The following is a 21,545-nucleotide window of genomic DNA, read 5'->3' on the forward strand; positions in this document are numbered from 1 at the left end:
TGAATGATTTAGGAAACATGTATTACCATGTCATGTGTCTGAATGAAGCAGCATGCTAAGAGTCGCTCATGGTATTTTAATGGACTGAATTGGATGACTTAATGCAAAGAACTCAAGCAAGTGTCCTTGTAATTTCCCCTCAAATCGACTTCAGTTATTCATTTGATCATTGACCATTTTTGGAATAAGGAAAACTGAAGGAACATAGTATTTGGGAGTCGTTTCCTTTGTTATTCAAAGTGTTGGTCAGTTTGAGAGTCCAACCAAAAACGCATTCTATTGGATCTCCCCTGGCCTCGCATGACAAGCTGGAATGGGCAGTGCCATGGGCCTGTGAGTAACAGCTGAACACTTGTAAAAAAAAAAAAAAAAGACTGGGGTCTGGACTGGCCACGGGGCTTGCGCTTTGAGAGCACAATACGTCTTCAAGCCACTCGGGGAGAGGGAGACAGCAACAACGCTACACAATCAGCGCAGCCAAGGAGACTGGAGAAAAACGTTCCCCCAAATTCCCGACTCAGAGAGGGGAAGAAGCGCCAAACAAAAGCATTCTTAGCTTTCAGCAAAACAATAACTTTGGCAAAATAATTTACTTCAAATACAAATTCAAGGAGATCGGCGTAACGGAACGGCGTCTCCAGCAAGAATCCGCTACTTTTATTCAACATTCTGATTCTGAATACCTAAAACCACGGATTGAGTGCTGCATCAATACTGAATGAAACAAAGCTGCTTAAAAAACAGAATGGAAACGAAAATGCTTATCACGTGGGCACTTCTTCCACTTGGTAAGTGTCCATTCTTTGTATTTTATTTATTTTATTTAACTTGATCAAAGTTGGTTCTTTTTGGGGACCCATAAGACCCGATCACTATCTTTCCTGTATTTGAGCAATTTTTTTGTGGACATTCGATGAGAGAATTTAACATAGGAGGATATCACATTTGGTATCATAATTTCTCAATTCATAATAAAAGAAAAATAACTATATAAATAAAACAATGTTGATTATGAGAGGTGTCTGTGTTTCTCCTCAGCAGCAGGTGCGCACATCAATAGCCTACAGTTGATGGTGCACTGAAGTTTGTAGCCTAATCTGTAAATCTGTAAAACAAAAGGGAATGGAATTCTCATGAAAAATTAAATAGTTTTCGTTATATTCCGTCTATCTGATTGACATATTGTCATTTTTTTCAGTCATCAGTGCTAAAGGAACATGTTGCTGGACAGTAATCCAAAAGATACAAAAATATAATTCCTATTAAACCGTTATCTTATTAGCCCTCTATCCCACTAACACCAGTGAGAATCTATACCAGCTGCGCTTTCACAACATGCTGCTCTAATTTCGGTATCGAGGAGTGAGTGAGTGAGTGGGAGTTGCACTGTAAGTGCGAGGCAGAGACTGGCACCTGAGGGAGTGGCACGGGGGAGTCAGGGTCAGGGCTGGGGAGCTGAAACATCTGCCCCCTCTTTAAGCCCGGCGCGACCGGGTCCTCAGCCGCCCCCTCTCCTCTCACACTGTGCTCAAGAGCCGGGAGGCCGGGAGGGAGACAACGTGAACGCATAATGAAGTGCCCCCGTGACCCGCTCGAGACGACCCTCATGCCTAACGGAGAGGCGGAGTGTTATTCTTTAATTACGCGCAGGTCGCACGTCTTGCCACTGTAAATTCATGAAAAGTAGAGGAGGCTTTTGTTTTTTTGTCGCCGAGCAAAAACAGACTGGATGTTCACGGTCAGCCCTTTTTCCAAAACGTTTTTAGACCACATAATGACTTAGGCCTAAAACTAATTTGACAAGCATTATTGCCAAGCATATAGGCACTAATACAAATATTGTCCTCTTTGGATACAAATCAACCTCCATTACCATTTGATAGAACACGAACCATTCATTTATGATGTATAATAAAACATTTTCAATCTGCAAAATACCCATAGTGCTATTAAAGGAGAAGGTCAAATTTCCCCGACCATATCCTTCCAGAGCCTACCCCACACACACCCAGTCCCTTTCATCCTCTATTTGGCATCATGGAGGTCATGTCATGTGTTTTCCTAACAGGTAAACCCAGCCAGGATCTCTGTTATGGTCGGGATGCGGCTTGGCACCCACGGTTTACCTATAGGAGAGCGCTAGCGGAGAACAATAGATAGGAAAACCCTTTAACAACATCCCTGTTCCCAAGGAAGGTGTGGCCCCAGATTTCCTGAGAGGAGACGGCCATGAGCTCCCTCCTCCTCCCCACGCACACACACACAACCGGGTTCACTCAAATGCAAGGACGGTGAGATGGAGTCCCCACTCCTTCACTCCCTTGGAAATGTAGCTAATAAAACAGTGGGGAAACAGGACATTAAACATGGCTGTGTGTATGAAATGACACCCTATTACCTCTACAGGGCACTACCTTTTGACCAGAGCCCTATGGGCCTGCAAAAGTACTGCATTGTAATGTGGCCGTGGCCCATTACAGCGCTGGTCAAAAGTAGTGTACTATAAAGGGAATAGGGTGCCATTTCAGAGGCAGCCTGGGGACATTCAGGGGACTGGGGTTTTAACAGCAGTGTTAGGGAACAGTACAGGAGAGGGAGGCTTCCAGTTCCTCTAGGGAGTGAGTGCAGTTAAGCCTTGTGTTTCATCACTGTCTGATAAAGCACCACCATACCCTCCACCTCCACCCCAGAGTAACCTATACTCCTATATGTCCAGGCCAGGTGGACATTAATCAGGCCAGTGGCTGGCACCATGCATCACAGACCTTCACTCAGCTCCCCTCTACCGCCTCTCTCTCTCTATCTATATATATATATATATACAGGAACTCTCCTCACACTCCTTTCTCTCTGCCATGGCTGGGAACTCCATTCTATTTCACCTCTAAGAAAACAGAGCACAAATGTTTCTTAATAAGAGCCAGGCAAACAAAACGTGTGTGTGTGTCAAAGAAGTGGTCTTAAGTGAAGTGCCGGTGATGACTATATCACTCCAAACTCCTCCATGATGTCAACTGCTCCACACTGTTGTCTACCAACATTCCTTGCCTAATGTATTCACTGGCAATAGATTAATAGCATACTGCATTACTTACTGCACTGCTTAGGTTAGCTTAAAGCCAGCCAACACACAGGACTAAAGACAATAGACAGGTTGTTCCACGAAATGAGTTCCTTTGATATTTTAATTAGAAATGTGTTATATTAAAAGAGAACTTACGGAAGTTTGCATACTTTTTACCCAGTAGTTCTGAAAGTAGCGCTCAAGAGCCAAAACGGGTCCCCGAAAATTGCATACTACATCACATATGTGTAGTAAGTCAACCCTGTTACTTTATTTGGCACATAGTAGGCACTTACTATAGATTTTTTTAAATTTAACCTCTTGAGATGGGAGAATATGTTTTTTTATTAAGCTACTGTTCATGACAGAATGTTAGATTAGGTGAAATGAAGCTTTTTTTCATTCACCAAGTTACACTACCCAAAAGGGACTAATTACGTGGAACGACCCAGACCTCTATACACTAAAGTGCTGTAGAAGTGCTGGACTCTACCATAAGTGTAAGCCACAGCTCAACATAGACACATTGCTCTCTCTCTCTCTCTGCTGTGTTACTGAGCCGTGGGGACCGCCCTGCAACCTCATTGGATAACGCTGGGCAGGCCTGGGCCAGCCTTATTTCACTGTGCAACTCGTGGGCTGGCCAATCTTGCAGCACTCAAAATGGTGCCACACAGCTTCCAGAAGCTTTCAAACGAGGGATTTCATGGCTAATTGAGGTACTGTAAAACAGTAATTCTGCTAGTAGATTATGCATGTGTGAACTACACATTGGCACATCCAGGCCAAAGTGGGAGGTTTAAAAAATACTTAGGTAGTCGCCAAAGTTCCGGAACGTCTCTTTAAATGAAGTGCCTATTAATATAGACCACATGGAACATTCAATGAATTAGATTTTTATTATGAATAAAGGCTTGCTAAAGTGCCACATTTCTGCATTTTGACATGTCCCTCTGTGCACCCTCTGTGACTTCTAGGAAGATTTTAACCCACTTAACCCCAACATTTCTCCAAGTTTAGTAACACTTTATTTGGATAGTCCATCTGTAGAAGCTCTACAGACTATCAGTAACATTTCAACTATCTACTAACCCTAACCCTTATCCTAACCCTAACCCTTATTCTAAACCTAACTGTAACCTTAACAAGCAGTTGCTTAACAACAGATAGTTTGTTGATAGTATGACCATCTGTAGAGCATCTACAGATGGACTATCCAAATAAAGTGTGACCCCAAGTTTTCACCATTATTGTAAAGCGCTAGTTATTTCTGTAGATTATTATCTATTTAATGTGATTAGTGATTCATTTTAAGGAGAAAAAAAGCCTGTCCCTCATTTTAAGGTCAACCCTGTTACGTGAACTAAACTCTCGTTTTAATATGGTGAAACTACTCCTTTGTCAATATTTTCTAAATAAACATTGAACATCTAATAGTCAAATCATAGTGTAAAAGCAGGTGAGCTGGTTCTACTCTTTTTGGCCATTTATGGCGTTTTGTGGTGGAAAACTTAGCGTGTCAACCATAACATGTCTACCCTGTTACCCATAGATAGACAGGCTATACATTTTTTAACAACCCTGTCACAAGGGGATTTATAGCTGATTTAAGACTAAATCGTCAACCCTGTTACTTTATTTGGCACTTACTATAGATTTTTTTTAATGTAACCTCGAGATGTCGAAAACATGTTTTTTTTTATTAAGTTACTGTTCATGACAGAATGTTAGATTAGGTGAAATGAAGCTTTTTTTCCATTCACCAAGTTACACTACCCAAAAGGGACTAATTTCGTGGAACGACCCAGACCTCTATACACTAAAGTGCTGTAGAAGTGCTGGACTCTACCATAAGTGTAAGCCACAGCTCAACATAGACACAAACACACCAATCACCCTGGCATCACAGCAATAGGAATGTGGTTGTGTTTGGGTGTGTGGACCCGCTCCGTGTGGCAGTTAGATATACACCATCAGACAGAGACCAACGCCCTTTTTCCACTCTACCCAACTCCCCCATTCCCGCTTTCTCCCACCCTTTCTCTGCTCTCCCTTTTATTCATACAGTGTTTTTACATTCACAGCCCCTCTCCTCAATGGAGGAGCCTATTGGATAAGTACTGTGCAAAGACGGCCTCCCTCCTCCTCTCTTCCCCTCATCCCCCCTTCCCTCCCCTTGTTCCAATTCTGAATTACCCCTCTCAATGGGACAACACCCCGGGAAGGCGGGGGACTACTGGGCTCCTAAAAAGCCTGGGCCGCAGCAGGGGGCCGGGGGTGAGGGAGTAACCCCCTCCTGGCAGAGCCACACGCGGTGCAAGCCGGGCTTTTGTGTGGGCCGTCACCCACCTAACAGGGTGGCTTTGTGTGTCCGGAGCTGGGGAGGGATAGCTACATTTATTTATTTACTCTCCTCCCTCTGGCAGCGCATGGTGGATGTTCACGCTCAGACGCACATAAATCTGGCCTTATTATGGGATGGCCTGGCTGGCACACACACAGGAACAGAGATGAACACACACAGCTAAACAGGATCACATACCAATGCCAGTACACAAGTGGACCGGCAGACACAAACCCTTAGGACTCAGCATAAAGAAAGGCTCTTTTTCTATTTAAGATGTCCACTGCTGGTCGCCATAAGCCTGGTCTCCCCTCCCTCTTTCAGTAGTCTGTGTGGGGCCTAGGGCCCGGAGGTTATTTTTACAATATGGCTGGCAGGAAGGCAGGACAATTCAACAAGTCTCCACCCTCCAGGCCGATTGTCATTCTGCTTTAACTGTGTACGGATGGAGGCTCTCACGCTAAACAGGATTGGGTTTGACGCCGGCCGGGACCCAACAACAGGACCCCCTGTGGGGAGGGCAGGGGCGAGGGAGACACCCCTCTGACCCCATTACTGACTCGTTAGTCACAGTGGGACAGGCCAAGCCGTAACACTGTCACAGGCATGAGTTAGGAACACAAACACTGGTGAAGTTGGAGAACTCAGCCCTATGGTGAATGGCACTTATCATGATCTTGTTGCATTTCCATCTTCAATCTCGAAGTAATTGACTGGATTTTACTGGATTTCTCTCTGTGTCTCAGTCAGTTAGTCTTGAGTCAGAGCAGGGTGTGTGTAGGGTGTTTTATGCTTTCTGTGTTTAAGTCACGCATGCACATGTAAAGGACGTCACGCTGCTTGCTTAGCGAGTACCACTTCTTCCTGATTCAGCTCACACTTTGGCTCGAACCCACGACCTCTGCCTTGCTAGCACACGTGACCACCCTCCTGAAGCGTCTTACCAGTCGGCGCCACGCAAACATTTAGCTATTCGGTGGCGCAAGTGGGGAAACTTCAGACTGAGGAGGGAGTTTCACACATTTACACTTTTGTCATTTAGCAGACGCTCTTAACCAGAGCGAGTGCATACATTTTTTCGTACTGGTCCCCCGTGGGAATCGAACCCACAACCCTGGAGTTGCAAGCGCAGTGCTCTACCAACGGAGCCACATGGGACACATCCCCTTGTGCTACACACCCACAGTGAGAGAGCAAAGAAGCCCATATCTTATTGCATAACAGAGTCAACAGGAAGGACCCTGGGGTCAGTTCTCACACTCTCTGACTACCGTCTGGTCCTGAGAGGATCCGGGGCAATGGGTCGCACCCCGTGGGAAAGAGACAGGCCACTGTAGGAGCAGACCCAACCGGACCCAATGACCTAGCGATCCATCTTAATAATATACTGGTGGAGGAAGAGGCTAATAAGATCTTGCTGCAAGTCTCTCTGTGTTGGCTCAGATATGCTGTGTAGTCACAGACAGACATCCAGTACTCATGGGGATAGTAATGTAATCCTATTGTGGCATACAGGAACCTGCTCTGGTGTGCTCTATGAATTATAACAAGGAGGCATCATTCCCTATTCACTACTAAGCATCATGGCTACTAGCTAGGGAGCCTATTGCAGAGGAAAGGGAAGCTATGGAGATGGAACCCTCCGTCCCAATCTCCATATCTCCTGCCCCCCCCCTTTCTCTGGGAGGGGGATGGGGAGCATCTTAAGGAATGAGTGTTTTTGAGAGACTACAGGTGCCATCCTGGTGTGTGTCTGTCTGTCTGTGTGTGTGTGGGTGGGGGTGTGGGGGGGGGATGGGTAGGAATGTCTCTGAGATAAAAACAGACCCAGATCAGGGGTGCTGCTGTCACCCGTTAAGAAACAGACACCCGGGTGACAGGTGGAGTCAAAGAGGATAAACCCAAAATATGACACCACACCTAGAGGAGGGGAGATAGTGGAGCAGACAGATAGACACGTCTCACAACAACACGGATTCTCAGACGCAGAACATGCGTGCCAAAACTGTGTGGAAATCACAGGAGCAGTTCACCAGTCCCAGGTCAAATACATACAGTACACCGAATATCTGCATCAGATACGGATGCTTAGGACAGTCCACTCCCAATACATTGCATAGTGTATGTCAGAAATGAACTGTATCACTCCTGACATAGACACATTTTCAAAAGCTGTCTAAAAATGTTGCAGAAAAATACTGTCTGTAAAACAAATTTTTTCATTGTCATTCAGTCCTGCTGGGATACTTCCACCTGTTAGACTACAATGCTGAAGCAGGCTCCTTTCTCGAGCTACCCAGCCTAGACGTAACATAGTAAATGTAAATCCGGGACACTGAAATTAGTCTGATATGTTACGTTTGGTATGGTTACATAAGAGAGAAGGTTACTTAAGGCAAAAACGAGCGGAGGTTGGTTGGACGTTTTAGCATTTTAGCCAATTAGCAAATGTTCAACTACTTACTACTTTTTAGCTACTTTGCAACTAATTTACTTAGCATGTTAACCCTTTTAGCTAACTTTTCCCCTAACCCTAACCCCTAGCCTAGCTAACATTAGCCATCTAGGTAATGTTAGTGTTAGCCACCTAGCTAACATTGCCACAACAAATTAGAATTCATAACATCTGATACATTTTTGCAAATTCGTAACATATTGTACATTTAGCTAATTCATACATATTGTACATTTTGCAAATTCGTAACATATACGAATCGTAATTCGCAACATACCATACTAAACGGACGTCTTGGATTTACGTAAAGAATAATACGAAATGCTCTGAGATCAGGTTGAGCCACCAGGGGCATTACCAATGCTGAAGCAGCCCCCTTTCACTAGCTACTAGGGGACATTACCAATGCTGAAGCAACCTCCTTTCACTAGCTACCAGGGGACATTACCAATGCTGAAACAGCATCCTTTCACTAGCTACCAGGTGACATTAAAAATGCTGAAGCAGCCCCCTTTCACTAGCTGCCAGGGGACCTTAACAGGAGTGTAAAAAAACAGGCTGGGCCCCGGGGGGAGGGTTCAGGGTTTCCCCATCCTATAGAGCTGTCTGTGTCTATGGGTTCCCTCCTCATAGTGACTACTAAGCTGCTTAATGGGGCCTGATATAAAGTGGTGTGTCTGCAGTTTGGGATGACAGCCACAGTTTAGGCTGCCTGTCAAAGAGAAGAGATGGAGACAACAAGGTTTTACCTCTCCCCATCCTCCACCACCTCTCTAAAACAGCCTCTTATTAGACACTCCTAACACGGTCGGACAATGTCCTTGTTGCCCCCGACAACCACTATTAATCACCATGACAACCCACATGTCTGGAGATACATCTTTACATCCTGGGTGAGCATCTTTTTAACAGGCTGGCCAATCAGAAGGGGGCTCTACTCAATAACACACATATAATACAATGATTATTAGAGTGTGAAAAGATGTATTGATATGGAGATTGACAATCCGGTTGGAATGTTCTAAGGGTGATTCAAGTAGTATAGAAACCTTGTTATGAGGTTTGATTGAATAGATTTGAATAGAGCCCCCACATCTCTTTATTCTACAGTGCACATGTGGAGTGGGAGGTGAGAGTTGGTGTATGGTCTACACACAGTGTAGCACAGTGGTCTAAGGCACTGCATCGCAGTGGTAGCTGTGCCACTAGAGATCCTGGTTCGAATCCAGGCTCTGTCGTAGCCGGCCGTGACCGGGAGACCCATGGGGCGGCGCACAATTGGCCCAGGGTAGGGGAGGGAATGGCCGGCAGCTCAGTTGGTAGAGCATGGCGTTTGCAATGGCAGGGTTGTGGGGTCGATTCCCACGGGGGGCCTGTATGCACTCACTAACTGTAAGTCGCTCTGGATAAGAGCGTCTGCTAAATGACTAAAATGTAAATGTGTGGGTGTGTACGTATTGTATGTCCACTAAATGTACTGTAGGCTTGTGTTTGTGCATGTAACCTTGGGAGGAGTATCCTATTATTGAGCACTGTTTAAAAAACAATGTCGTCCTGTGTATATGAATTTAGGGCTGCACGATATCGGCTAAAAAATCGAATAGTGATTTATTTTAACCAAATATTGCGGTTTGACTTGCAATATACAGGTAACTGCCAAAATAAAGGAAACACCAAAATAAAGTGTCTTAAGGCGTTGGGCCACCACGAGCCAGAACAGCTTCAATGCGCCTTGGTATATATTCTACAAGTGTCTGAAACTCTGTTGGAGGGATGCAACACCATTCTTCCACAAGAAATGTCATAATTTGGTGTTTTGTTGATGGTGGTGGAACAAACTCTCAGGCGCCGCTCCAGAATCTCCCATAAGTGTTTAATTGGGTTGAGATCTAGTGATTGAGAGACACACACACACATCCTTTAAACCCCTTATGCTCCTTTGAGACCCCCTTTCAAAGTCACAGATCTCTTCTTTTAACCATGGTAGCCAAAATAATGGGCAACTGGGCATTTTTATACATCACCCCAAAGACTGTATTATATTGACAAGATATTCGAGTGACATGGAAATACATGTTCCCAAAGATAAAATGCAGGCAGGAGGAGGTGAGATCAGGTGGGACCATTCTAGCCAACGAGAGGGCAGATACACATGTGAAAAACAGGCCATAGAGATAGATAGAGGACTAATCTTTGTATCTGTGCAATTATAGTGTCTGTGACAGCATGAGCAGCGCCATTGAGGCTATCTCCATTTTTCAAGTAGTCAACTTCTTCATTGGCTGATTGCTCCCAACTCATAGGAATCCCCATCCAGTTGACTACTTTAAAATGGTGGAAGCCCTCAATGGCAATGTCCATGCTAATACAGGTTATATCCATGAGTCCTCCTCCATCTACAGTGCATTTGGAAAGTGTTCAGACCCCTTTCCACATTTTGTTACATTACAGCCTTATTCTAAAATGGATTACATAGTTTTTTCCCCTCATCAATCTACACACAATACCCCATAATGACAAAGCAAAGTCAGGTTTTTAGAAACTTTTAGAAATGTATATTTTTTTTAAACCCGAAAATATCACATTTATACAAGTATTCAGACCCTTTACTCAGTACTTTGCTGAAGCACCTTTGGCAGCGATTACAGCATGGAGTCTTCTTGGGTATGCCGCTACAAGCTCGGCACACCTGTATTTGGGGAGTTTCTCCCATTCTTCACTGCAGATCCTCTCAAGCTCTGTCAGGTTGGATGGGAAGCATCGCTGCACAGCTATTTTCAGGTCTCTCCAGAGATGTTAGATCGGGTTCAAGTCCGGGCTCTGGCTGGGCCACTCAAGGACATTGAGACTTGTCCCGAAGCCACTCCTGCGTTGTCTTGGCTATGTGTTTAGGGTCGTTGTCCTGTTGGAAGGTGAACCATCACCCCAGTATGAGGTCCTGAGCGCTCTGGAGCAGGTTTTCAAAGATCTCTCTGTACTTTGCTCCGTTCATCTTTCCCTCAATCCTGACTAGTCTCCCAGTCCCTGCCGCTGAAAAACATTCCCACAGCATGCAGCTGCCACCACGCTTCACCGTACGGATGGTGCCAGGTTTCCTCCAGAAGTGACACTTGGCATTCAGGCCAAAGAGTTCAATCATAGTTTCATCAGACCAGCGAATCTTGTTTCTCATGGTCTGAGAGTCCTTTAAGGGGCTGCCATGTGCCATTTACTGAGGAGTGGCTTCCGTCTGGCCTGATTGGTGGAGTGCTGCAGAGATGGTTGTCCTTCTGGAAGGTTCTCCCATCTCCACAGAGGAACTCTGGAGCTCCGTCAGTGACCATCGGGTGCTTGGTCACCTCCCTTACCAAGGCCCTTCTCCCCCGATTGCTCAGTTTGGCCGGGCGTCCAGCTCTAGGAAGAGTCTTGGTGGTTCCAAACATTTTTTTGTACCCTTCCCCAGATCTGTGCCTCGACACAATCCTGTCCCGGAGCGCTACGGACAATTCCTTCGACCTCATGGCTTGGTTTTTGCTCTGACATGCACTGTCAACTGTGGGACCTTATATAGACAGGTGTGTGCCTTTCCAAATCATGTTCAATCAATTGAATTTACCACAGGTGGACTCTAATCAAGTTGTAGAAACATCTCAAGGATGATCAATGGAAACAGGACGCACCTGAGCTCAATTTCGATTCTTATAGCAAAGGGTCTGAATACTTATGTAAATGTGATATTTTTTATTTGTAATACATTTGCAAAAATGTCTAAAAACCGTTTTTCGCTTTGTCATTATGGGGTATTGTGTGTAGATTGATGAGGGGGAAAAAATAATTTAATCAATTTTAGAATAGTGCTGTAACGTAACAAAATGTGGAAAAAGGGAAGGGTCTGAATACTTTCCGAATGCACTGTATCTCTACGACAACAGGCACAACTCCGATATAGCCGTTTTTGGGTAAGTTGCCGAAATGCCACATGCGTCCACTTATATCAGTGCATTCATAACAACCTAACCATTACGAAACTTCTATTCGATCAAATAAGCCTCAGGTAGCACATTAGCAATTACATTTCTTGTTGACCAAATTCGACACGCGCTCATTGACCACCATACGTGGACAGATTTTGGGTGTAGTAACACCTCTCGCTTCATCTCTTATGATGGGACGTTAATTGCTTAATTAACTCAGGAACCACACCTGTGTAGAAGCACCTGCTTTAAATATACTTTGTATCTGTCATTTACTCAAGTGTTTACTTTATTTTGTCAGTTATCTGTAGATCAAAACGCTTGGGTGAACTGTTAGAATCCTAGAAATAGAATGATTTATATTAAAAAGCAAAGTGGCATCGTTCTTGTTTGGAACAATCTGTTGACTGCATTTGGCCTAACAGAACAGCATGCAAACTTATAGTGAATCTAAAGAGGAGGAGGAACTGCGATGCTTGATTGGGCGGGGCTTGTCTGTGTGGGAAGCAGCCACAAATAAACTATAAAAACGGATGTTACACACGGCTGAACGGCGTTTCAAAATATTGCAAGCGATATGAATCTCATGCAACATGGATATTGCACGGCAATATTGGGATTTCGATGTGAATTCGATTAATTATGCATCCCTATATAAATTGACAGCATATGTAGCCTTTGAAATGTATGCTATTTACAGTACAGTGTGTTGGTAATGTAGGTACACATCCTTATATATGAACATGTGAGATAAGAGAGGTATGAGTGTGTTTACTGTGTACCCACGTATGTGGGTGACTGAGTATGAGTAAGCAAGTAGTAGTCCTAATGCTATGTGGTTGGAGGGAGGGGGATCCTATAGAAGCCATTGTTCTAAATCCCTAGGGTCCTAGCCTAAGAACGTGGTCCAGGATTGTTCATGGTGCGCTGGGGCAAGCCCATAGGTTGGGTGTGGTACTTCCTAGGTTATTGTGTGGAGCATCCTGTCCTGTTCACTATAAATAGAGAAACATAGCGAGATCAAACCACTACTACTGTAAAGCTGTCTGGAGAGAAGGAAATAAAACACAGCAGGTTTACACAGAGTTCACCACAGAGGCTCCTCAATATCTCATCGCTGATATTCTTGGAAATACAAGCTATTTATAAAACTGAGTGCAACCCACAGGGATGATGGACCAAGTTCTAGAGACTGCATTATTTCCATTTAAGTTGAGCCAAGTATATTTTATTTAGTTAGGCCTATGTAATATTTGTTTTAGATTAAACAGTTAATACTGTTTTGTGTTTGTTCACTCCAGGTCTTCTACTTCACTGTACTCATGCTGATCCAACAATACAACCCCCTTCATTAACCATGACGACCACCTCCCCAATCACCACAATCACAACAGCCGGCACCACAGCCCTCCCCAAACCAACTCACAAGGTCACCACGGCAGACCCTAATGACCCCACAACCACGACAGCCAGCGTCGCAGCCACCCCCCCATCAGCCACCAAGGTCACCATGACAAACCTGAATGACCCCACAACCACGACAGCCAGCGTCGCAGCCACCCCCCCATCAGCCACCAAGGTCACCATGACAAACCTGAATGACCCCACAACCACGACAGCCAGCGTCGCAGCCACCCCCCCATCAGCCACCAAGGTCACCATGACAAACCTGAATGACCCCACAACCACGACAGCCAGCGTCGCAGCCACCCCCCCATCAGCCACCAAGGTCACCATGACAAACCCGAATGACCCCACAACCACGACAGCCAGCGTCGCAGCCACCCCCCCATCAGCCACCAAGGTCACCATGACAAACCTGAATGACCCCACAACCACGACAGCCAGCGTCGCAGCCACCCCCCCATCAGCCACCAAGGTCACCATGACACACCAGAATGACCCCACAACCACAGCCAACCGTGCAGTAACCAACCCCAACCCCAGTTCAGCCAGTGGGGCCACATCAGCCAACCTTAGCTCGGCCCCTCCTGGTCCAGCCGGGGTGAGCACCCCTACCCCTGGGAGCTCCAGTGGTAATGTGGTGTCCACCCCTATGGCTGCTGCTGGAACAGGGGCCTCTAGCTCCTCAGGAACCCCCACTCAGACCCCCCCGGACTCCACTGCAGGTGAGGGTCTCTACCTCCACTACCATTTCACCTCAAAACACCTATCACTCATCCAGCATAGAGTTTGGCTGTAGTCTCAAAGAAATTAGACTCAAAACCCTAAAAGCTGGACAGTTACTATCACATGCAACTCATACATGTTCATATGTAGTCATGTGTGATTACATGATGAAATTGAGAGAAAATTCAACTGACAAAATTGTCCATTCTCTCATTTATGCTTCTTGAACCCCATGGTCAGGGTCGTCCTCTCCCTCCCATCCCCCCAACACATCCAGCCCTGTGGGTTCAGGAAGCAGTCTTGCTACCGCCACGACCAGCACACAGGGAGGGATGGTGTCTACAACCACGGCTGAGACTACAACAACAACAACGACGACGACCACAACTCCTCCCAGGAGCTTTACTGTATGACAGAAAGAGTTTTCCATAAAAATACTTGTCAGCCTGATTCAAAACAATCTTCTGAATCATAACGCACACAAATATGACCTTAACTTTGTGTTTGTTTCTGCTTTTTACAGTTTAGCATGTCCAAAATAAATGAAGAGGTAAGGATTTCTCCTTTCTACTGTCCTCCTAGATTTGCTTACAAGTTTAGGTCTGCATTTACATTCGATGTCAAATGACAAATGTAATGACAAATCCTCAGCTGCAGTTAGATCCATCTTACAGAGCGGGTCACAAAGACCAGGACAGTGAAAGACTGCTCAGACCTCTACCCTTCCCCTGGTCCTATAGACGGGTTAGCTGACAACGTCGCGAAAACAATGCGCACGCTTCAATGGGGCAGAAATCTGTGTGTTGTTGTGATTCTGGATGGCCAGATGACTAGTACCAATGACAAGAAGCTGCCATGTGGGGAATCGTAGGTGGCTCATTTGAGCTCGTTGTATCTTGTTATTGATACCATGTCTCTGTTTTGAGGTGTTTTGACTGATTAATTTAACCAACAACTGTAACAATATATTTGAGAGACAACAAGTGCTCATTGGGCAAATTGATTTATGTTTTCAATAAACATTGGAGACGAAATATAGTTGACATGTTGTCAACAATCTAAGATAACCCCATCTGTTTTGCCAAATAGTTGCGAACGTGTCGGGTTTGTTGCTAAACAACCAACCGGTCTATTCTCAACACAGTGCGACACTCTTCTCTGTTTCCAAAGCCAGGACAGGAAGTAGTGGAAGTAGTGCATCATGGTATAAAAAAGGATTCTGCAAGCATTGGGTGGAAAAAGTGTCTTAGTGGTAAACCTGCTTTCACTGGTTTCCGTCTTTCCCACACTCTCGCGTTCTCCCTCACTCTCATTCTCCCTTGCTTTCTGACTATGAACAGCTGCTCTGCTTCAGAAAGGCCAAGAATACCTGAATAACACCTCACTGCACCGGAAACGCTGACGTCCCACCTTTGACCTTTCCCTTGACTCACCACAACCAGCATTGTAGTGATTGCTGTAATGATGTCATGGTGAAATGACATCAGTTCAGCAATTGCCACTCTCGTTAGATAGATTGAGATTCACTAAACAAGGCATGTTGATTGTTTTTTGTCCCGTTCATAAACTATGAAAACATTTGGTGCAACCGACTAGAAAAATATGAAAACTAATGAAAGGCCTAATGGAGTCTTACAAACGTGTTTGTTTTCTCTGATCAGAATCACGAGAGGAAGGACCTGGAGGCGCTGTGTCGACAGCTGATGTCTCAGATGCACGATGCTAACTGTACTCTGAATGTGAGGGTGAACAACGGACACACTACCATTGACAGCGTGGTAATGACCGGCAAAGGTATGTACACTACCCAGTACCCACCATTCAGACGCTTCCAATTCAATCGATCACACCTAACGCACCCAATTTCCTAATGCTAGTCTTGGTTGTAAGAGTTGTGTTTTTAAAGACAGACTATTTGAGAGGGTTTGAGCCAATTGCTGTCAAGGTCAAGTACCAGAAGTGAACTGTTGTAAATGAAAGTTTACTTTAATTTTTTTCAGTGGACAACTCTGTCGTCCAGCAATACTATGAGAAAATCACCAGAGTAAGTCTAATTAACATTGTGAACTACATATCTCCCTGAATGTCATCCTAAGCTGGCTAATGGAGAAAATGTAAAAGGTTGTATTTGGAGGGAGGCGTGTCAACAGAATGGATCTTAATTTACCTCTTCATCTGTTCTGTCAGAAACCAAGTGACAACATGACCCTGATTGCCATCTTGGCGTCCTGCGGAGCTCTGCTGGCCATGATTGTAGGCTTCGCCATCTACGCCTCATACCACCGCAAGTCCTATCGGAAGAACCACCAAGTAAACAGTTAGAAAATCAAACCCGAAAATCTAACTAATCTACAATCAATAATGTCTGTCTGTGCTATGTCCACATTCTTCCTAATGTACTTACTAAAAATAGTTGAACTATGCTTTCGGAGGGTCCTCACCGAAATCTCCCCTTACAGTGCATTCGGAAAGTATTCAGACCCCTTGATTTTCTTACATTTCATCCTTATTCTAAAATTGATTAAATTGTTTTTTTTACAATCTACACACAATACCCCATAATGACAAAGCAAAAACAGGTTTATAGAAATGTTAGCAAATGTATTAAAAATAACAAATGGAAATATCAAATTTACATAAGTATTCAGACCCTTTACTCAGTACTTTGTTGAAGCACCTTTGGCAGCGATTAAAGCCTTGAGTCTTCTTGGGTATGACGCTACAAGCTTGGCACACCTGTATTTGGGGAGTATCTCCCATTCTTCTCTGCAGATCCTCTCAAGCTCTGTCAGGTTGGATGGGGAGTGTTGCTGCACAGCTATTTTCAGGTCTCTCCAGAGATGTTTGATTGGGTTCAAGTCCGGGCTCTGGCTGGGCCACTCAAGGACATTCAGAGACTTGTCCCGAAGCCACTCCTGGCTGTGTGTTTAGGGTCGTTGTCCTGTTGGAAGGTGAACCTTCGCCCCAGTTTGAGATCCTGAGCGCTCTGGAGCAGGTTTTCATCAAGGACCTCTCTGTACTTTGCTCCGTTCATCTTTCCCTCGATCCTGACAAGTCTCACAGTACCTGCCGGTGAAAAACATCCCCACAGCATGATGCTGCCTCCACCATGCTTCACCGTAGGGATAGTGCCAGGTTTCCTCCAGACATGATGCTTGGCATTCAGGCCAAACAGTTCAATCTTGGTTTCATCAGACCAGAGAATATTGTTTTTCATGGTCTGAGTCCTTTATGTGCCCTTTGGCAAATCCAAGCAGCTGTCATGAGCCTTTTTCTGAGGAGTGGCTTCCGTCTGGCCACTCTACCATAAAGGCCTGATTGGTGGAGTGCTGCAGAGATGGTTGTCCTTCTGGAGGGTTCTCCCATCTCCACAGAGGAACTCTGTAGCTCTAAGTGTGACCATCGGGTTCTTGGTCACCTCCCTGACCAAGGCCTTTCTCCCCCGATTGCTCAGTTTGGCCGGGCGGCCAGCTCTAGGTAGAGTCTTGGTGGTTCCAAACTTCTTCCATTTAAGAATGATGGGGGTCACTGTGTTCTTGGGGACCTTCAATGCTGCAGACATTTTTTGGTACCCTTCCCCAGAGCTGTGCCTCGACACAATCCTGTCTCGGCGCTCTATGGACAATTCCTTCGACCTCATGGCTTGGTTTTTTCTCTGACATGCACTGTCAACTGTGGGACCTTATATAGACAGGTGTGTGCCTTTCCAAATCATGTTCAATCAATTGAATTTACCCCAGGTGGACTCCAATCAAGTTGTAGAAACATCTCAAGGATGATCAATGGAAACAGGATGCACCGGAGCTCAATTTCGAGTCTCATTTCAAAGGGTCTGAATACTTATGTAAATAAGGTATTTCTGTTTCTTATTTTTAATACATTTGCAAACATTTCTAAAATCCTGTTTTCGCTTTGTCATTATGGGGTATAAAAAAAAAATCATTTTAGAATAAGTCTAACGTAACAAAATGTGGAAAAGGTCAACGGGTCTGAATACTTTCCGAATGCACTGTATCTTTTCTCAACAGCAACACCTGACAGAGGAGCTGCAGACGGTGGAGAGTGGTTACCATGACAACCCCACGTTGGAGGTGATGGAGGTGCCGCCGGAGATGCAGGAGAAGAAGGTGGCCCTGAATGGAGAGTTCAACGACAGCTGGATTGTCCCCATCGACAACCTGCTCAAAATGGACATGCCAGACGAGGAGGACACTCACCTGTAGAGGGGGCTGGAACAGACAGGGGTGCTACTATATTCCCTCGACCAACTGACTCTCCCTTCCCTGCACCGTTACAAGGGCCCTGTTTAGTTGATAGTTCTAGCTCCAAACTTTGCAGGTAGAAATGTATTGTATATAGAATGTATACAACTTTAAATAATGGGATTTGAGAATTGCAGAATTGAGACAGTTCTATGCAATGCATTTCTATCTGCAACACTTTTAATGTTCCTCCCCATTGAACCAGCCCCAAGGCAATGACACACAGACGGCACCTGACAAATCTGGGGGAAAAAACACCCAGAGGATGACAAAACAGGTTATGGAAACCCACCCGGCCTAAACGGGTGTCAGAGTCCCATCGCTGTGGCCATGGAAAAGTAACAGGCCATTTTGTGGATACTGCACCAATCACCATTGTGCCTAGTTTTAGGACATATGAAATATTTGGGAAATGTAACTCTCTAACATACACAATCCAATTTTAAGAGCCATTTTTGAGTGTTTTTTTTGTTTGAGATACTTTATGTACTGCTACATAGTTATTGATTTAATTGGGAAAAACAAACACTCAAACCACCAAGATTTCAGGGTGGAGTTCATGAAGTGGTCTAACTAAAATCTGCATGTCCTTTATGCTGTAATCAATGTAATCATCCAAAAGTGCATTGAATTGTACACTTGAGCACCTGTACATAGTATTTTCTTATATTTTCAGAGAAAATGGAGGAAGCTGAAACTTTATAAACTGTAACACTACACTCCTTTATGGTTAAATATCAATAGTATAGATTTAGAGAAATTGACCTCAGGATTAAGTGTAATAATCATCCTGGTGAATGAATTAAACTACTAGTGAATCTCAGCTCTGACGACTGGTTTAACTGAGCAACGTGAACCACACTAATGAAACAATGGTGTCCATGGAGACACTGCTGAGACGAGAGCTTCTACAGATATGAAGGGAAAATCAACACTGTGTAAATAGTCGATTGAAAGTTCTAAAGATTTTACACCTAGGACCGGTTTTCTGGACATACAGTGCATTCGGAAAGTATTCAGACCCCTTGACTTTTTCCACTTTGTTACATTAAAGCCTTATTCTAAAAATTTAAATAAATAAATAAATACATCACATTTACATAAGTATTCAGACCCTTTACTCAGTACTCTGTTGAAGCACCTTTGGCAGCGATTACAGCCTCGAGGTCTTCTTGGGTATGACGCTACAAGCTTGGCAAACAGTATTGGGGAGTTTCTCCATTCTTCTCTGCAGATCCTCTCAAGCTCTGTCAGGTTGGATGGGGAACGTCACTGCACAACTATTTTCAGGTCTCTCCAGAGATGTTCGATCGGGTTCAAGTCCAGGCTCTGGCTGGGCCACTCAAGGACATTCAGACTTGTCTTGAAGCCACTCCTGTATTGTCTTGGCTGTGTGCTTAGGATCGTTGTTCTGTTGGAAGGTGAACCTTCGCCCCAGTCTGAGGTCCTGAGCGCTCTGGAGCAGGTTTTCATCAAGGATCTCTCTGTACTTTGCTCTGTTCATCTTTCCTTCGATCCTTACTAGTCTCCCAGTCCCTGCCACTGGAAAACATCCCCACAGAATGATGCTGCCACCACCATGCTTCACCGTAGGGATGGTGCCAGGTTTCCTCCAGATGTGACGCTTGGCATTCAGGCCAAAGAGTTCAATCTTGGTTTCTTCAGACCAGAGAATCTTGTTTCTCATGGTCTGATAGACCTTTAGGTGCCTTTTGGCAAACTGAAAGCGGGTTATCATGTGCCTTTTACCGAGGAGTGGCTTCTGTCTGGCCTGATTGGTGGAGTGCTGCAGAGATGGTTGTCCTTCTGGAAGGTTCTCCCATCTCCACAGAGGAACTCTGGAGCTCCGTCAGTGACCATCGGGTTCTTGGTCACCTCCCTGACCAAGGCCCTTCTCCCCTGATTGCTCAGTTTGGACGAGCGGCCAGCTCTAGGAAGAGTCTTGGTGGTTCCAAACATCTTCCATTTAAGAATGATGGAGGCCACTGTGTTCTTGGGGACCTTCAATGCTGTAGAAATGTTTTGGTACCCTTCCTCAGATCTGTGCCTCGACACAATCCTGTCTCGGAGCTCTACGGACAATTCCTTCGACCTCATGGCTTGGTTTTTGCTCTGACATGCACTGTCAACTGTGGGACCTTACATAGACAGGTGTGCGCCTTTCCAAATCATGTCTAATCAATTGAATTTACCACAAGTGGACTCCAATCAAGTTGTAGAAACATCTGAAGGATGATCAATGGAAACAGGATGCACCGGAGCTCAATTTTGAGTCTCATAGCAAAGGGTCTGAATACTTATGTAAATATTTTTTTTATTTTTAATAAATTAGCAAAAATGTCTAAAAACTTGTTTTCGCTTTGTCATTATGGGGCATTGTGTGTAGATTGACGAGGAATTGTTTTTATTTAATCCATTTTAGAATAAGGCTGTAACGTAACAAAATGTGGAAAAAGTCAAAGGGTCTGAATACTTTCTGAATGTACTGTAGATTAAGCCTAGCCTTGGAGATAAGAACCCTTTCAATTATGCTTTTTAGTCTTGGACTGGGCTTACTCTGTATCAGGGAAGCTGGCCTCTAAAGAAATGTTTATTGTCTGCTGATGAAGGTTATGCGGTTATTTGGTAACTAAACACAAGGGATGACTTGTTACATGCCTGCACAGCATAGGCCTCAGCCCATTTTCGTTTTTTACTTTGTTTTGTCAAATCAACTGAATAGAAATGTATTTAAATATCCATGTGATTATCTAGCAAAACGTATTCAAATTCATGGATAATTCACATGGACACAATAATTCCCAATTATATTTAAGCTGTAAAATCAACCAACACCAAACAATCAACCACTTATTCAACACATTATGTATTGTTTGTCATTAGTTATTGTGTACAGTCGCTCTCTCGTATTAGATTTCTTTAACTTTTACACCAAAGTATTTAGCAGTTATTGTATGTATTTATGGTTTGTTTGCTGATGAAGCCAAACAACAGGGGGTCTGACACACTGGAAGCGGCGCCTCGTCTATCATGACCAGTGCAGCCATGTTTTCTTATACCAATAAAGATTTTCCAATAAAACACACTTATTTCAAACAGGTGTTGTATCTTTTGTAACTTTGCATCCCAACTGTCAAAACGACCTGTCATGTGTTCTCGGTTGCAAACAAATCAAAGACCAGTCATTTATTTATGAAAACCTGAACAAAATACAAATCTTTATTCGTTATGTACATTACATACAACACAATTCTACAATAGGCTCTCAACAAATTCACGTTATCCACAGAGTAGTGCTCATTCACGCACTCAAGAGTACCCCACATACTCCTGAGTT

The 21,545-nt window shown here is 44.4% G+C and overlaps 1 protein-coding gene across 1 annotated transcript; it reads left to right on the forward strand.

The window, feature by feature from the left end:
- Nucleotides 1-443: 443 nt before the first annotated feature.
- On the forward strand, nt 444-21,298 carry LOC311130032 (uncharacterized protein). Its single transcript, XM_084162646.1, has 8 exons — nt 444-788; nt 13,118-13,945; nt 14,187-14,353; nt 14,470-14,496; nt 15,608-15,740; nt 15,947-15,990; nt 16,134-16,256; nt 17,975-21,298. Exons 1-8 carry the CDS (start codon nt 719-721, stop codon nt 18,167-18,169), a joined length of 1,587 nt encoding a protein of 528 aa, XP_084018772.1. The 5' UTR covers nt 444-718; the 3' UTR covers nt 18,170-21,298.
- The last annotated feature ends 247 nt before the right edge of the window (nt 21,299-21,545 follow it).

This window comes from Coregonus lavaretus (assembly GCF_964263955.1).
Source record: "Coregonus lavaretus genome assembly, chromosome: 5".
Classification (NCBI taxonomy): domain Eukaryota; kingdom Metazoa; phylum Chordata; class Actinopteri; order Salmoniformes; family Salmonidae; genus Coregonus; species Coregonus lavaretus.

Excerpts from the sequence above, each read along its gene's own strand:
- LOC311130032 (XM_084162646.1), top strand. The coding sequence starts at position 719 with ATGAAACAAAGCTGCTTAAAAAACAGAATGGAAACGAAAATGCTTATC. Across the intron at positions 15,741-15,946 it reads CGTGGTAATGACCGGCAAAG|TGGACAACTCTGTCGTCCAG; the intron begins GTATGTACACTA and ends AATTTTTTTCAG. Across the intron at positions 16,257-17,974 it reads CCTATCGGAAGAACCACCAA|CAACACCTGACAGAGGAGCT; the intron begins GTAAACAGTTAG and ends TTTTCTCAACAG.